We start from the raw sequence: 16,522 nt of genomic DNA on the forward strand, positions 1-16,522 counted from the left end.
CTCCAAATGTACAGGGAGTAGATGTATATAAATGTCTTACCTGTCTCCTGCCCTGTCTAACTGCCATGTTATAACTGCCAGAAGTACTTTGATACATGTACTTCGATTACATGTGCATAAATGCCACCCCTACATAAATGCTCCCCCTAGCTATGTCTGAATATATAGGAGGTTAAGGCTAAGTTTTTTTTTTTTTTTTTTTCTTGGCTCTCTCTTCTCGTTAATCAATCACACTAAATTGAGACACCAGGACCCAATAAAATGTTGTGGTCAAATAAACACATGTCCAGCACTACATGGATCATAAAGCACTTTGAAAAGTTTCTTGACCTCACAACATAAGGGGACAAGCAGAGTAAGTTGAAAAAAACTATATACCAGATATAAGTTTGCAGAGTTGAAAACACATAGATAGCATTCAGGATTAACTGCTTGCTGACATTGAATGGAGACACAGGAGTGGATTCAGAGCAGAGATTGGAAAAGCTGGACACATGATGCAGAATCATCGAGCAGGATGGAGACACATGGTCCATGTGTCTCCACCCTGCTGCCAAAACATATTGCAGCTTGCCTCTAAAAAAAAAGAAAAAAAAAAGCTAATTCTCCTTTCCTGGCCATGCTCCAGCAGCATCGTCATCTCCAATTTGTTTGAAGCCAGAGAATGACAATGACATCCTACGATGGCGAATTGCATGCTGACGTCAGCTGGCAGTCTGTAATTGGCTGGTGACTTTTAACTATTGTCGTGTGGGCTTGCATGGCAATATGTTTTAACTGAATTTGCATCTGAATGTGGGGTCCTCTGCTCACCGGGCTCCATATGCCAGTCAGGGCAGTAATTCCCTGATGGCAGCCCTGCCACCATGCAAGGCTTGAGGTTCATTGGCACCAACCACTGATGTGTCTGCTGTTGATCCCAATCCGCAGCTTGGGTCCTCAGGTGCCATCTGTGCACTTTTTGCAATGGACCGGGTTGAAGATAATGCAAAGGAACTGGAGCCCCTCTCAGTCATCCAATTTAACACCTTTTCAACATCTTGTGGAGTCACCATTCATGTTACAGTATTTGGGCCTATGAAAGGATGCATAATGTCTTGTCGCCTGCATGCACCAGGGAAAGGTGTTGTATTTGTAGCAGTATTTTGTTGTAGCAGTTACAAAATGACCATGTCCTCTTCCTGCATCAGCTGCACCACCACCACTACAGTCACATCCATGTCCCTTATTTGATGTTATCCTCATTTTTGGAAGTTGTGTTTCTAAACAGTACTCACAAAGAGATAGCAGAAGAGTAGATTTAATAATATTATTATTATTATTAATGCGCTTTATTTCTATAGCGCCAACATATTCCACAGCACTTTACATTTCAGAGGGGACTTGTACAGACAATAGACATTACATCTTAACAATAATCACATAGATCATTACAGATACCAAGAGGAATGAGGGCCCTGCTCGCAAGCTTACAATCTATGAGGAAAGAGGTAGACACGAAAGGTGGGTGGTAACAATTGCCCTGATTGTATGGACCAGCCATAATGTTAAGTGTGTAACAGTACGGACACAGAGGGCTAATGGATGCATAAAGCATGTGGGAACATGATACGGGGTACCTGGTTATGGTAAAACTTTTGACTGTGCCACATAGGGATAGATTAGGTTAATGTGTTGAGGCGGTAGGCATGTCTGAATAAATGAGTTTTCAGGGCACGCTTAAAATTGTAGGGATTGGGGACTAATCATATTGACCTGGGAAGTGCATTCCAAAGAATTGGCGCAGCATGTGTATAGTCTTGGAGACTGGAGTGGGAGGTTCTGATTATTGAGGATGCTAACCTCAGGTCATCAGCAGAATGGAGGGCGCGGGTAGGGTGGTATACTGAAAAAAGGGAGGAGATGTAGGGTGGTGCTGAGCCACGGAGTGCTTTGTGGGTGAGGGCAATAAGTTTGTACTGGATTCTGGAGTGGATGGGTAGTCAGTGTAAGGACTGGCACAAGGTAGAGGCATCGGTGTAATGATTGGCGAGGAATATGATCCTGGCTGCAGCATTCAAGACACATTGGAGGGGAGAAAGTTTGGTAAGAGGGAGACCGATTAGAAGAGAGTTTCAATAGTCGAGACGAGAATGAACAGTAAGAGTTTTTGCAGACTCAAAGGTAAGAAAAATGTATTTATTTAGATTTATTTATTTGCAGCAGTACTAGAAGACACACTGTGTTCTGTAAAATTGGTATTTGGGCCTTGAATTAGCAACGAGACAGCTGATGCCAATTTTTTTACTGACTGGTAAAAAACACAGGTCCATAAAAAATATTCTTTGGGCCTAGAAGTGGCAAAAAGATGGCTGATGCTAATTATATATATACATATCACACAGTAGTAAAAAACATACACCAGTCCAGAAAATTTATTTTTTTGGCCTAGAAATGGCAACAAGATGGCTGATGTCAGTTATTTATTTCACAGACTAGTAAGAAACACACACCAGTCCAGAAAAAAAAATTAAGGCCTAGAAATTGCAATTAGAAGGCTGATGCCAATTATTTTTTCACAAACTAGCAAAAATCACATATCAGTGCAGAAAAATATATTTTTGGGCCTAGAAATGGCTACTAGACAGCTTATACCAATCCTTTATGTCACAGACTAGTAAAAAACACACACCAGTTCAGAAAAAATATTTTTGGGGCCTAGAAATAGCTACATGATGGCTGATGTGATATATTTATTTGCAAAAACTATTCAAAAACAAACAGTTATGAAAAATTATTTCTTTGGACTACTATTGGCAATGAGATGGCTAATATCAATTATTTATTTCTCAGACTACTAGTAAACACACAGCGGCTTCAAGGACAGTACTCCAATAGATGGGGGTAAAAAAATAAAAACTCTGACACCAGATGTAGTATAATAAATATATATATATATATGCTAAATAATTACGTAAAAAATTACCTTAAAAAATTATCAATAATTGTCATATATACTACCACCAGTGTGTTGTGAATTTAGTGAAACCACTAAAAATAGACCAAAAAACAACAAACAAAGGATCCAAATGGCCAGAAAAACCAAGTAAGATATAGTTAATAAAATTACCTTTATTTTATCCGGTGGCATGTAAATTAAAACCAATTAAAAACAATGTGCACGTAATTGGACAACTTACAAGATTGTAAGTCAAATAATATAGACCCTCTTAATAATGTTCTCAATACATATACCTCATATTAGCAATAAAAAGTGAAAACAATGTAAAAATGAGTATTAAATAATAAGTAACCAGAAAGTGCCTGTGCTGTAAAATAAAATTCCAATATTGTATCTCAATTATTAAAAATTAAATGAATACACTGCAATGTAAAGTGCATGTGCAAAAAGCAGCATAAGGAATAGTTGCCACACATAGTGACACTAAATTAGGCAATAGATATACAGGTACTGCTGTCTATAATGCAAATATGCCATATACCAGGAATATAACAAATTGGGTCATATAGCTTTAATTATTGCGTCCCTTTAACGCGCACCCCGACGCACCTTTCGGAGTACTTCCTTCATCAGGAGAGGTACACACACTGAATTTATTGATGGATTTTTACTTCTCAAAAAAGTTTACTTACAGTTTTTAAGAATTGCATCATACTCTAGGCTATATTTATTTTTCTACTAATTTTTGCTGTTTTTCTCCCGTGGACCTCCATTGTATCTTTATTTTTAACCAACATGCATTTGCTAATGTGACTGTGCCTTTCTAGGCTGCATTTTATCACATCTGAAGTCACGTGATTCTGTGAAAAGTCCCGGAACTATAGAATCATTTACAGGACCTTGTAGTGAAGCAAAAAAAAAACGGGAAAAAAATGGCGCTGCCAAAACTCATCATTTGTAGGAAATACAGTGGGGCAAAAAAGTATTTAGTCAGTCAGCAATAGTGCAAGTTCCACCACTTAAAAAGATGAGAGGCGTCTGTAATTTACATCATAGGTAGACCTCAACTATGGGAGACAAACTGAGAAAAAAAAAATCCAGAAAATCACATTGTCTGTTTTTTTTTTCATTTTATTTGCATATTATGGTGGAAAATAAGTATTTGGTCAGAAACAAAATTTCATCTCAATACTTTGTGATATATCCTTTGTTGGCAATGACAGAGGTCAAACGTTTTCTGTAAGTCTTCACAAGGTTGCCACACACTGTTGTTGGTATGTTGGCCCATTCCTCCATGCAGATCTCCTCTAGAGCAGTGATGTTTTTGGCTTTTCGCTTGGCAACACGGACTTTCAACTCCCTCCAAAGGTTTTCTATAGGGTTGAGATCTGGAGACTGGCTAGGCCACTCCAGGACCTTGAAATGCTTCTTACGAAGCCACTCCTTCGTTGCCCTGGCGGTGTGCTTTGGATCATTGTCATGTTGAAAGACCCAGCCACGTTTCATCATCAATGCCCTTGCTGATGTAAGGAGGTTTGCACTCAAAATCTCACGATACATGGCCCCATTCATTCTTTCATGTACCCGGATCAGTCGTCCTGGCCCCTTTGCAGAGAAACAGCCCCAAAGCATGATGTTTCCACCACCATGCTTTACAGTAGGTATGGTGTTTGATGGATGCAACTCAGTATTCTTTTTCCTCCAAACACGACAAGTTGTGTTTCTACCAAACAGTTCCAGTTTGGTTTCATCAGACCATAGGACATTCTCCCAAAACTCCTCTGGATCATCCAAATGCTCTCTAGCAAACTTCAGACGGGTCCGGACATGTACAGGCTTAAGCAGTGGGACACGTCTGGCACTGCAGGATCTGAGTCCATGGTGGCGTAGTGTGTTACTTATGGTAGGCCTTGTTACATTGGTCCCAGCTCTCTGCAGTTCATTCACTAGGTCCCCCCGCGTGGTTCTGGGATTTTTGCTCACCGTTCTTGTGATCATTCTGACCCCACGGGGTGGGATTTTGTATGGAGCACCAGATCGAGGGAGATTATCAGTGGTCTTGTATGTCTTCCATTTTCTAATTATTGCTCCCACAGTTGATTTCTTCTCTCCAAGCTAGTTGGCTATTGCAGATTCAGTCTTCCCAGCCTGGTGCAGGGCTACAATTTTGTTTCTGGTGTCCTTTGACAGCTCTTTGCTCTTCACCATAGTGGAGTTTGGAGTCAGACTGTTTGAGGGTGTGCACAGGTGTCTTTTTATACTGATAACAAGTTTAAACAGGTGCCATTACTACAGGTAATGAGTGGAGGAAAGAGGAGACTCTTAAAGAAGAAGTTACAGGTCTGTGAGAGCCAGAAATCTTGTTTGCTTGTTTCTGACCAAATACTTATTTTCCACCATAATATGCAAATAAAATGAAAAAAAAACAGACAATGTGATTTTCTGGATTTTTTTTTCTCAGTTTGTCTCCCATAGTTGAGGTCTACCTATGATGTAAATTACAGACGCCTCTCATCTTTTTAAGTGGTGGAACTTGCACTATTGCTGACTGACTAAATACTTTTTTTCCCCACTGTACCTAGAATTAGCAGGAAACGTTACATGCAGAAAAGTGACACTGTGGATTTAGCCGGAGAACGAGGCAATCAGTAGCTTAAGATTGTTTTTACTGTTTTTTATTTGAAATAGACAATTTTGTCTCTCGGTGAAATACTATGAAAATCTGAAGACTCTGACAGCCATGATTGAAATGGTCCAATCACAAATGTTCCTGCCTGTGCTGTGAGCGAGATGTGTAAGGCATTACTTACTTGTTTATTGTACTCTATTATAGACCATTTTCTTTATGTTTTTGTTTTTTCCCCAAGATACAAGAGATCATTGATTCACGCAGTCTGATCACTGGGACATCTGGTGATCCTGAAATTAGGGCATTGATACCTGGGAACGGGACCCCCCATTCATTGTCTGTAGGACTGCTGGAGAAAGAGCCTATTTTCCCACCTATTTCGGGAAGTCCTATTGACAATGAATGGGGTTCGTAAACCCCGAGAGTCCCAGAGTCCCGAATTCAGGATTACTGTTGATCCCAGCACTTGGAAACCCAGCAATAAGCAAATTATTCTCTATCTTATCATTTATTTTTGGAAATAATCCTATAAGAAAAGCCTAATGAATATGTAAAGGGTTTGGGCTAACTGCCTCTAAACGCTGGGAAAACCATTGGCTAATCTATGGTGGGCATTGAGATGGGTGATAATAAGTTATATAACATTTATCCACCGAACTGCAAAGTTCAGAAATCTCAAAACTTTGTTCTTTTTTGTTATCAAGATTCCTATTTTTTTTACTATATTAAGCAAAGTTTTAAAACTCAGACTGTCCTCACTAGGGAATGAAGGTGTCATCTCCCCAGATGTGATACTTTATTATGTCTATAAAAGTGGCACCGAGTCATTACCTTCCGTCTTGTGCGTTTTACAGACCAGAAGAAAAGATTCTGCTCCGTCACACACTGAAGAGTCCAGACTTCTGTCCGCGGAATCACCCATTGTACGGTACATTCTGATCATTTTACAGCATTGCATTTACTGTAGGAGATTTTGTTCATTTTTTCCTTAATGATTGAAATTGAAATTTTTTAGTTAAATATTTTAACAATACTTCAATTGTTTTTGAAAAAAAGGAACATTTTTATTACGCAAACAATATTTTTTTTTGTGAAATCCTATTTGCTTTTATTATTATTATTTTCTCTTGTATCATATATGTTGTTTCCCTTATTTTCTGTTATATTTGACCACATCATATAAAGTTTTTAATCAAGCAGTATATCTAGCTATTCACATTATATCAGATAAGTATCATTTTTAATCTATTTTCATCACTTAATTATGTCACAAGTCACACTATTTAAAGTAAACGCGTGTCACTTTCATGACTTTCATCAGCAGATTAAGACGGTGTTCACACGTTGCGTTTTTGCTGCACTTTTTGTTTTGCAGGCAAAACCTGCTCTCTTGGCAGTAAAAAAGCTGATCAGAAAAGCAGGTTTTGCTTCATTTTGTGCTGTGCTTTTATCGTCTCTTGTGCGTGCTGACAAAAGTTTAGTGCCCCCCCACCCAAAATATGATGCTTCTTCCTAAGGTTTTTCCATCAAAAATGCAGCAAAACCTGATACCTGCGTCTTTGCTGCATTTTCGTACTGACTTGTTGCTTTCTGTGGGTGAAAAAAATGCTGCAAGAAGGCTGGAAGAATTATCATGCTTAGATATATGCAAGAATGGAGTAAAGCAATCCACCAAAAGAGTCCAAAAAAAAGGGTTTTACTTAATTAATACATAAATGGCACATAAGCATAACAATTAAAAAAACATATCTTTAAGACAAAGAATCTGGTGCAACTAGAAAAATCAGGTACAACACCACAGGTACAGTGTATATAGGGGGAGACAAGTCAAAAGACCTATATATTAAATAAAGTGACAGTGCACCAGGTCTATCCAAAAGAGGTAAAAAAGGATCAAACAGTTATGTCAATGCAAGTATGATGAGTAGTATATATCTCATATAAAGTCATAATGCTCAAATACACGGGCATTGATAAGAGCAGCATAAGCATCACAAGGAGTAGTTGCTCTTACCCATATCAGTCCTGTGGTGTTGCATGCACGGCCCCAACGTGCGTTTCGCATGGGCTTCATCTTTGTCTTAACTAGCTATGTCTTTGATATGGTTTTTTAATTGTCATGTTTATGTGCCATTTATGTCTTAGGCTACTTTCACACATCAGGTTTTCGGCGTCAGGCGCGATCCGGCGTCGTGCCGGAACGCCGGATCCGGCAAATGTTTAGTAAAACCGGATGTGACGGATCCGGTTTTCTGCCGGATCCGTCTTGTTCTTGACAGACAAAACAGGATCCGTCTCATCCGGTTCATCCGTTTTTCTATCCGTTTTTCGACGGATTACGCCGGATCCGGTTTTTAAAAACACCCCTTGTGGCCTTCCGAACGGGATTGGCTACTGGAAAACTATATATAGCATGTTCCTACAGCCCTTCTTTGACAGGTTGTAGAGGAGAAAGTGCAGGTTGGAGAGAAGAGCAAGTTACTGGCGAAGATGGATGTTGTCATTGGAAATATTTTGAAGAATTTGGCGGATTTTATAGCGGAGGCAAATCGTTTGAGGGTGATTGTTCTGGAGAAGGAGAGAGCGAGACAGCAGCGCATCAGGCATCGTAGACGACGTTTGTGGATCCACCCCATCACAGCCAAGAGAATGACGCGTGGTGTCTATTCTACACTCTGCATGGACCTTCGACGAAACCCGGATAAATTTTTTGGATATGTTAGGATGAAAATGGAGAATTTTGATTACTTGGTGGAGCGCATTGCACACCTCATAAGAAAAGCGGACACCTATTGCCGCTTCTCTGTTTCACCCGCAGAGCGTCTGATGGTGACTTTAAGGTAAGCCACATTTATTGGATGTGCTCGCATCAGAGCACACTTTCACTGCAATCTTGTTGGTGGTAGTTTGTATCTCCAAGTGTTATAGCTCAGTTTTGGTATGTAATGCCGTGATTTAAAACTAATTGATTGTTTTTTAATTCCCCACAGATTTCTTGCAACTGGAGAATCCCTTTCGCCACTGCATTTCCAGTACAGACTCGGGATTTCCACCATATCTGGAATAGTGAAGTACACATGCCGTGCACTGTGGGACTCCTTAGCTGAAGAGTTTTTACCAGAGCCCACAACAGAGAGGTGGATTGAAATTTCAGAAAAGTTTCAACAGATATGTCAGTTTCCCAACTGCTTGGGCGCTGTGGACGGGAAACATATCCGCATTGTAAAGCCAGCCGGATCGGGATCGGAATATTTAAATTACAAGAAATATTTTTCAATTGTCCTCATGGCCATCGCTGACGCGGAATACAAATTTATTGCTGTTGATATTGGGGCCTATGGCCTCTCCAATGACTCTCAAGTTTTCAAACTGTCTGCCATGGGGCGTAAACTGTATGGAAACACCTTCCAGTTCCCACCACCTAGACAGCTGCCGCAAACATCTGGTCCACCTATGCCATTTGTCTGTGTAGGGGATGAAGCCTTCCAGCTGTCAGAACACCTTTTGAAACCGTACTCTAGCAGAGGATTGACAAGAACAAAACGCATTTTTAATTACCGCCTCACAAGAGCAAGAAGAATGGTTGAATGTACCTTTGGTATTCTGACAGCCAAATGGCGGGTCCTATTGACTGCGATCAACCTCAAGACAGAAACTGTGGACGAGGTGATCAAAGCTTGCGTGGTACTCCACAATTTTGTTATCTGCAAGGAACCCATTTCCATTGAGGACACCTCTGAAGAAACCACCTTGCAAGATTACCATGACATTACCACTAGAAGTTCTGTGACGGTTTCAGTAATGAGGGACAATTTTGCACTATACTTTATGTCACCTCAAGGCAGAGTACACTGGCAGGATGACAGAGTGTGAAAGATTTGTGCCCTTAACCAAACTTGTGTACCTTCTGTACCAACAGTATATACCTTTGCCAACCAAAGTTGGCTATCTTGTCATGGTCTTACTATTTTTAGCTTTAGGCCACAGGTGTGTACCTGGTTGTGTTTTATGCAAAGTATTTCACCTTTTAACAAAAGTTGTGTACATTGTTAGGAAATCACCAACAATAAACACAACTTTTTAGGTGAAATACTTTGCTTCAAACACAACCAGGAACACAACTGTGGCAAAAAGCTAAAATTTACCCACAGTTATATACCTGGTTTTGAATACCTTTTTACCTTTTAAATACCCTGTATTTAACCTTTTTTTAAAACATATTTCGCCGCAGAAAGAAATGACAGACAACCAGTGTAAACAATAATTTAACTTTTATTTAAAATATTTTTTTTTTGTAAACTGTTTTTAAACTTAAAAAATCTTTTTTGTAATTAAGGTTTGAAACCAACTGGGCATTTTTATTACAAAACACATCATAAATCTGTGTAGTGTGGGGTGGAAATACTGCTGGAGGGGCTGCGGGACACTTCGACAATGGGAGTGTGGAGAGAGGATTGGGATCGTGGTGGGGAAGGAACAGTTAGAGGTGATGGTGTGGAAAAAGCTACAGAATGGGTGGACATGTGGGAGGCAGAAGAGGTGGTGGGCGGTGGAGTGGAGGGTTGGGCAGGGACTGTAGGAGCAGATGATGTTGATGGCAAGTTGTATGGGGAAGGAGTTTGGTACGGGGAAGGAGTTTGGTACGGGGCAGGTTGCTGGAAGTGGGGAAATGTCTGGTACTGGGGAGGTTGCTGGTACTGGGGAGGTTGCTGGTACTGGGGAGGTTGCTGGTACTGGGGAGGTGGATGGTATGTAATAGGAGGGGGAGGATGGAAAGTGGCTGGAGGGGGTGCAGATGTAATAGGAGGGGGAGGATGGAAAGTGGCTGGAGGGGGTGCAGGTGGAGGAACTACAGTGGTGGGAGGTGGAGGTTGGGAGGTAACCTGCTGTAGAGCACCGTGGCACGAATGCATTACATGCATCTGCTGGGTAGGAGATAGTGTTGCCATGCGCTCCACAACAGACCTGAAAAAGGTGTGGTTTGGCGAAGATCTTGCTTCTGAATGCATGGTTTGCAGAAGTGTCTTCACCTCCAGAATGCTGGAGTTGATCTGCTGAAAGCCTGCGGAGATTTGCTCTGACAAGACTTTTAGACAGTTCTGGAAAGATGCATTCAGATGCAAGAACTCTGGCGCATAAGTCTTTTCCTGACCCCTCTGCCGCTGCCGCCCAGTACCCGCAGGTGTACTAGAGGTGGCAGGGGCAGAAGGGTGGGGTAAAGGGAAAGCGATCTCCTCACCAGCAGCTTCATGTAATGTAGGCAGCCACGATGCTCCTGTGCTGGTGGATGGGACAGATGGCTCGAATGTGTGGGAAGGCTGGGAAGGTGCAGATGTACCGGGGGGGTCGAAGTGTCCCTCGGTGCCGGTCTCCTCAGGGATCGCCTCAGAAGGGTCCAATCGTGCAGGCTCCCGAGTGCTGCTCACCGTGCTGTGGAATAAAGAGAAAAAAAAACAATTAAAATAGTGACATGGTATGGCCCTGGCTGAAAAAAAAAAGTTACATCTAACATTTTTTTTCACATGTGGTGTGTAATATTTACCTTCTAGTGACCATTGTTTCCCGGAGGAACGACAGGGCTTGTGCGTACTTGTACTTGCTCCTGCGTCCTCCAGATCCACTCGGGGCCCGCATCTCTTTATTGAACTCCTTCTTGAAACGATCCCTCACAGACCGCCACCGATTCACAATTCTGTTCCCTGAAACGAGAAAGGAGTGGTTAGTATACAACATCAGTGTTTCCCAAACTCCAGTCCTCATGGTCCCCAGGGGTCATGTTTTCAGGATTTCCATAGTAAATAGAAATCCTGAACACATGATCCGTGGGGACCATGAGGACTGGAGTTCGGGAAACACTGGTTTACATCAAGCAACCGGTACTGTATATACTTATGCTCTTTAATCTGGGCCCGAGCATCGAGGTCCTCCCAGCGGCCCACAAGGAGAGAACAGATTTCCTCCCAGAGTCGTCGGGTAACGATCAGGTCAGCGTGGCGGCGGTCAGCCATATTCCAGAGCGGCTCCCTTTCTCTGACGAGATCGATGAGGCGGTCCACATCAATCCCTCCATCGTCACCGTCAGAGTCGGGAGCACGCTGTGAAGGCTGTTAAAGAAAAAGACAAAAATAACATAATTAGCCTCCACAAAAGAAATGAAATAAAAAGTGCAAAAAAACAAAGCAAAAATATTTATACTTACACGCTGGTGACCGCCGCGTTGCTGTCGCCGACGACCCTGGGAGGCACTGCGAGGACCTCTTGGCCGAGCTCCAGATTGGGAAGACTAGAGAAGAAAACAAAAAATGTTATGTCTTTGGATGTAGGCATTTGTTTGCTGTGTGTGGTCTGCAGAACATTGTTTTCTATGTGTTGTGTGTAGTGTGATGTTGTGTTTCTGCGTTTGATGCCAAAATCTTACCAATTGTGAGCCCACTCCAAGTGTCTGTCCACCCCTTCCTTCTTCTTCTGGGAGCTCCTCTTCATCTTGTGATTCCTGTTTTGAAATAAAAGGCAATGAATAGACATATATTACAGAGATGATGGATTTTTTAAATAAAAACTTACCGTCAAACGCTGACGATGCGAGGGAGGGCTCCCAGAAGAAGATGTGCTGTCTTCCTGCTGGCCAGACTCCATGGCTGTGGGTGGTGTTCCTGCTGCTGCCATTGCTGCTGCTGCTGCATCTATTGGGCGGCTGTTGAATAAAGATAAACAAAGGGCCAATGAATATCTTGATATTCCATGGCCCTAGTTTGGAGGAATGGGGGATTTGATAATTACCGTCTCTCATCTGCTGCTGGACTCCCCTCCTGTTGTTCAGCATGCTGCTCCTATTGGGGTGGTGCTGATGGTGCTGCTGCAGATGTCTCCTGCCTTCTCCTGCGCCTGGTTGCTGTCTTGGGTGGCATGTTGGGTGTGGCTGAGGGTCCACTGTCTTGCTTTTATATATGTCTTGTGGGCAGAGCTACTGAGCATGCTCAGACCAAAAAAAACGGATCCGGCCACCGGATCCGGCTGTTGCCGGATCAGGCGCATTGCGGCGCTCATAGGCTTTCATTGTGTGAAAAAGCCGGACACGCCGGATTCGGCGTGTCCGGCTTTTTCGCCGGAGACAAAAAACGTTACAGTAGCCGTTTTTTCCAGACGCCGGATCGCGACACATTGCCGGATCCGGCGAAAACCGGATGAAACGCATGGCCATCCGGCTCAATCCGGCTCTAATGCAAGTCAATGGGGGGGAAACCGGATCCGGCATTGCATTTCGCCGGATCCGGTTTTTGTCAAAAGCGCCGGATCGCGCCTGACGGCGAAAACCTGATGTGTGAAAGAGGCCTTAAAGGGAATCTGTCACCCCTTTTTTGAGATATCATAAAATGATATCATTCAACTGTGTGTCACATAAGGATTCTTTTAGTACTTTTGCTTCCCCCTGACCCCGCACCTTTCATGCATAAATACCTTTTTTATATCGGTTCAGATGTATGTAAACTGCCACGGTCCGGTCCGCTAGGCGTGGCTTATTCACCTGCTCCCCCAACTCCCTGTCTTGCTCTATGCATTTCTTCTTGTGTAGAGCAAGTCAGGGAGGGGGGAGCAGGTGAATAAGCTCCGCCCAGTGAAAGGTGCAGGGTAAGGGGGAAGCAAAAGTACTAAGAGAATCCTTATGTGACACACAATTGAATGATATCATGATATATCTCAAAAAAGGGGTGACAGATTCCCTTTAAGTCAAATAAAACCCTTTTCTCTCTCTCATGGTGGACTGATTTACTCCATACTTGCATGCACACATTCTGGGGGGAGTAATTCCATGTCGATTGCCTTTGTTGGTCTGGTTGCATAGGCCTAAGGCTGCGTTATATATGACGTTTACTGCCCTAAAGATTTTGTGTTATAAGAACTGGCATGCTGCAGTTTCCAAATCAGTCAGGAAAAAAAAAAAAACAATGTGGGTGCATGAGATTTCTGAAAAAAGTTGTAAAAAATGCAACGTGTGAACATAGCCTTAGTGTCTTCACACACAGTCCTGTTTGAAAAAGAAAGTTTGCTGCTTGTGTGCTGCATTCCTTCTATTTTTTAGGGATTAAAAAAATTACTGCAACCACATTTTTGCAGGCCGTTTCTTGTCGTCAGCTTCCTGCTGAGCTTCCTGTGGCACCGACGAGCGACGCGTGGACGCGGGCGGGAGGATGTCAGGATCGCCGCGTCTGACAGGTAAGTAGCGACCCCCGACCCCTGCGATGTCGCTGGTGAGATCTGCCTGTGTGGCAGCTCACTAGCGACCACTTAGCGATGCACCAACGATCCTGACCGCGTCATATCGTTGTCGGGATCGCTGGTGCATTGCTAAGTGTAACGGTACCCTAAGTGTTAGGCTAGATGCAGGGAACTTAGATTACAAGCACCACTAAATCCCAGCAATAGCTTTAATCCATATATTGATGTGTTTGATGAAGTCTGCCTGATGAAACCTGCACAGATTGGCAAAATAGGGCATATTAATACCCATTAGAATGGAGCTGCAGGGCGCATGCATAACCACCGATCCATTTCTTCCCTGTTTGTTCTTCAAATAACAAAGTAAGTCAGCTCATCCAAATCCTATCCTTAAATGAAGGAGCACAGACGTCTGCCCTGACCGAAACATGGAGATCCAGGTGGAAAAATATAGAATCCAGCTCCCATAAAATAATGAACTTTATCATAGAAACATTGAGCTCTGATAAAGGACGCAGGTCAGCATGTGAAACGCGCAGCACTTCCTTACGGTCATATTTATGGAATCAAATTGAAACCATGTTTTTAATTTTTATATAACAAAGTTCACTACTTTGTAGGAGATGGATGTTTTTTTTTTCTATTCAGCTTTTTTCTTCTGCTCCATTCTGTAATAGTTGGGTCTCGTCAGGGATAAAGGTTCCCCATTCTGTTGATCTGTGCGAGTCCCAGCAGTCACACCCAATCTATCAGCAAGCTATCACCTATCCGGCAGATTGGTGATAATAACTTGTTTTTTTTCTGAAAGCTTCATAAGGTGTCTCAAGATAAAATGATCAGTTTCTTGGTATGATTAAGGTCATGGGATTCCTCTCATCAGTATAAGAAAAATCATTTTAATTTCTTGGTGTTCAATAATTTAACTATATATTTTTTTCTGTCTCATTCTCAAGACAAAATCCGTCATTTTCCAAAACTGAATTCTATAAAGTGATATGGAAAAGAAAAATCTAAGGAATCTGAATAAAGCACATTGTCATCCTAATAGGTCGATAGTATAAACATGCAATCTAAAAATGGTAGCCAGGTGACAGAGATTTTTCTTTTGGGATTTCAGAATGTCCGGAGGTTTAGTGTCTTAATCTTTCTTCTGCTTCTCTTGACCTTTTGTGTGACTGTATGTGGAAACCTACTCATTATTCTAGTGGTGTTCTACAGCCGATCACTCCACTCTCCCATGTATTTCTTCCTCACCCAACTCTCATTGTTAGATATCCTTCTCACCACCACTATAGTACCCAACATGCTCCACATTGTGTTGTATGAAGGACATTCTATGCATTTTATTGGCTGTGTAGTGCAATTTTATCTTTTTATAGCCACAGAAGGCCTGGAATGTCTTCTACTGACAGTGATGTCCTATGACCGTTACCAAGCCATCTGTAACCCTCTACATTACACCACCGTCATTGACATTAGATTCTGTCTGAAAACTATTTCCCTTATTTGGTTGATCATTTGTTCCATAATTTTGATGTTATCTATATCAATGGGTCAATACCAGTACTGTGGACGCAATAGCATTGATCATTTCTTCTGTGATTTGGATCCCATTCTAGAACATTCTTGCTCAGACACTTATTTAGTCAAAATGGAAAGTATGGTTTTGGTCATGCCTCTAGCACTGTTCCCATTAGCAGTGATTATTGTCTCATATGCCTATATTATTTTTACTATACTGAAGATCCCATCTGTGACCGGAACACAGAAGACCTTCTCCACCTGCAGCTCTCACCTGGCTGTCGTGTGCATATACTATGGAACAATCATTAGTATGTATTTATTTCCAAACACAGAAGACGTCAAGAAAATTCTTTCCTTGCTGTATACCGTTGTAACACCAATTCTGAATCCTATAATATACAGTCTGAGTAACAGAGACATTAAGCAAGCTTTCCGAAAGTTGATGGGCAAAGTTTCTTCTGTCCTTCAAACGCATCGACTCAAAGATCGATTATCATTGTTTGTCACATCCAAATAACTAACAATTTAGGAACCTGAGATTGAATCACCATGACAGCAATGGATAGGTAATATATGTGATGGAAGGGTACAATGACAACGAAGGTTTCTTGTACTGGACTTTAGTGTGAGGCTCCCACATACATCAAGCCCCCAACACATAAAGACATCCACCTTTACATGCATATTCATATTAGGAACAATATAATAAAATGTGCAAAAGAAACATGTCATGCAAAAAAAGTAAATTAGTAGGCTGTTGCAATTTTTTAAACAATTCATCAAGTTAAATTAAAAGATACATAGAATTAAAAATCCACTTGGGAATTGTGTGGCATCAGGAACCACACTGACGCGTTTCTGGTGCCCATGACGCCCTTAGTCATAGAGCTCTATGATTTGCCTACCCATTTACTTTTTTGTTTGGACAGTTCTGTTGGTCAGCAGTATCATAATGACCCTCGTTAATGTGAGAACTTTTTTATTTTTTTCATGCAGTAATACATCATACACACTGGGGGGGTTAGCTCTCTGATAGCTGTATATATACACACAGGCGCAGAGTTTCATAGTTAAATAGGTTGAAAAAAAATCTAGGTCAATCAAGTTCAAGGTCAACCTTCTTCCACCAATCGTACATTTCGTCACTATTTTCACTATAACCCACAATGCTATGTGTATCAAGGAAATCATCCATCCCTTGTATAAAAGCT

The 16,522-nt window shown here is 41.8% G+C and overlaps 1 protein-coding gene across 1 annotated transcript; it reads left to right on the forward strand.

The window, feature by feature from the left end:
* Window positions 1–14,850: 14,850 nt before the first annotated feature.
* LOC141049944 (olfactory receptor 11L1-like) lies at window positions 14,851–15,828 on the forward strand. The gene has a single exon (XM_073546785.1). It carries the CDS (start codon window positions 14,851–14,853, stop codon window positions 15,826–15,828), a length of 978 nt encoding a protein of 325 aa, XP_073402886.1.
* The last annotated feature ends 694 nt before the right edge of the window (window positions 15,829–16,522 follow it).

This window comes from Dendrobates tinctorius, unplaced genomic scaffold (assembly GCF_039654945.1).
Source record: "Dendrobates tinctorius isolate UK_male_01 unplaced genomic scaffold, ASM3965494v1 ptg000151l, whole genome shotgun sequence".
Lineage (NCBI taxonomy): Eukaryota > Metazoa > Chordata > Amphibia > Anura > Dendrobatidae > Dendrobates > Dendrobates tinctorius.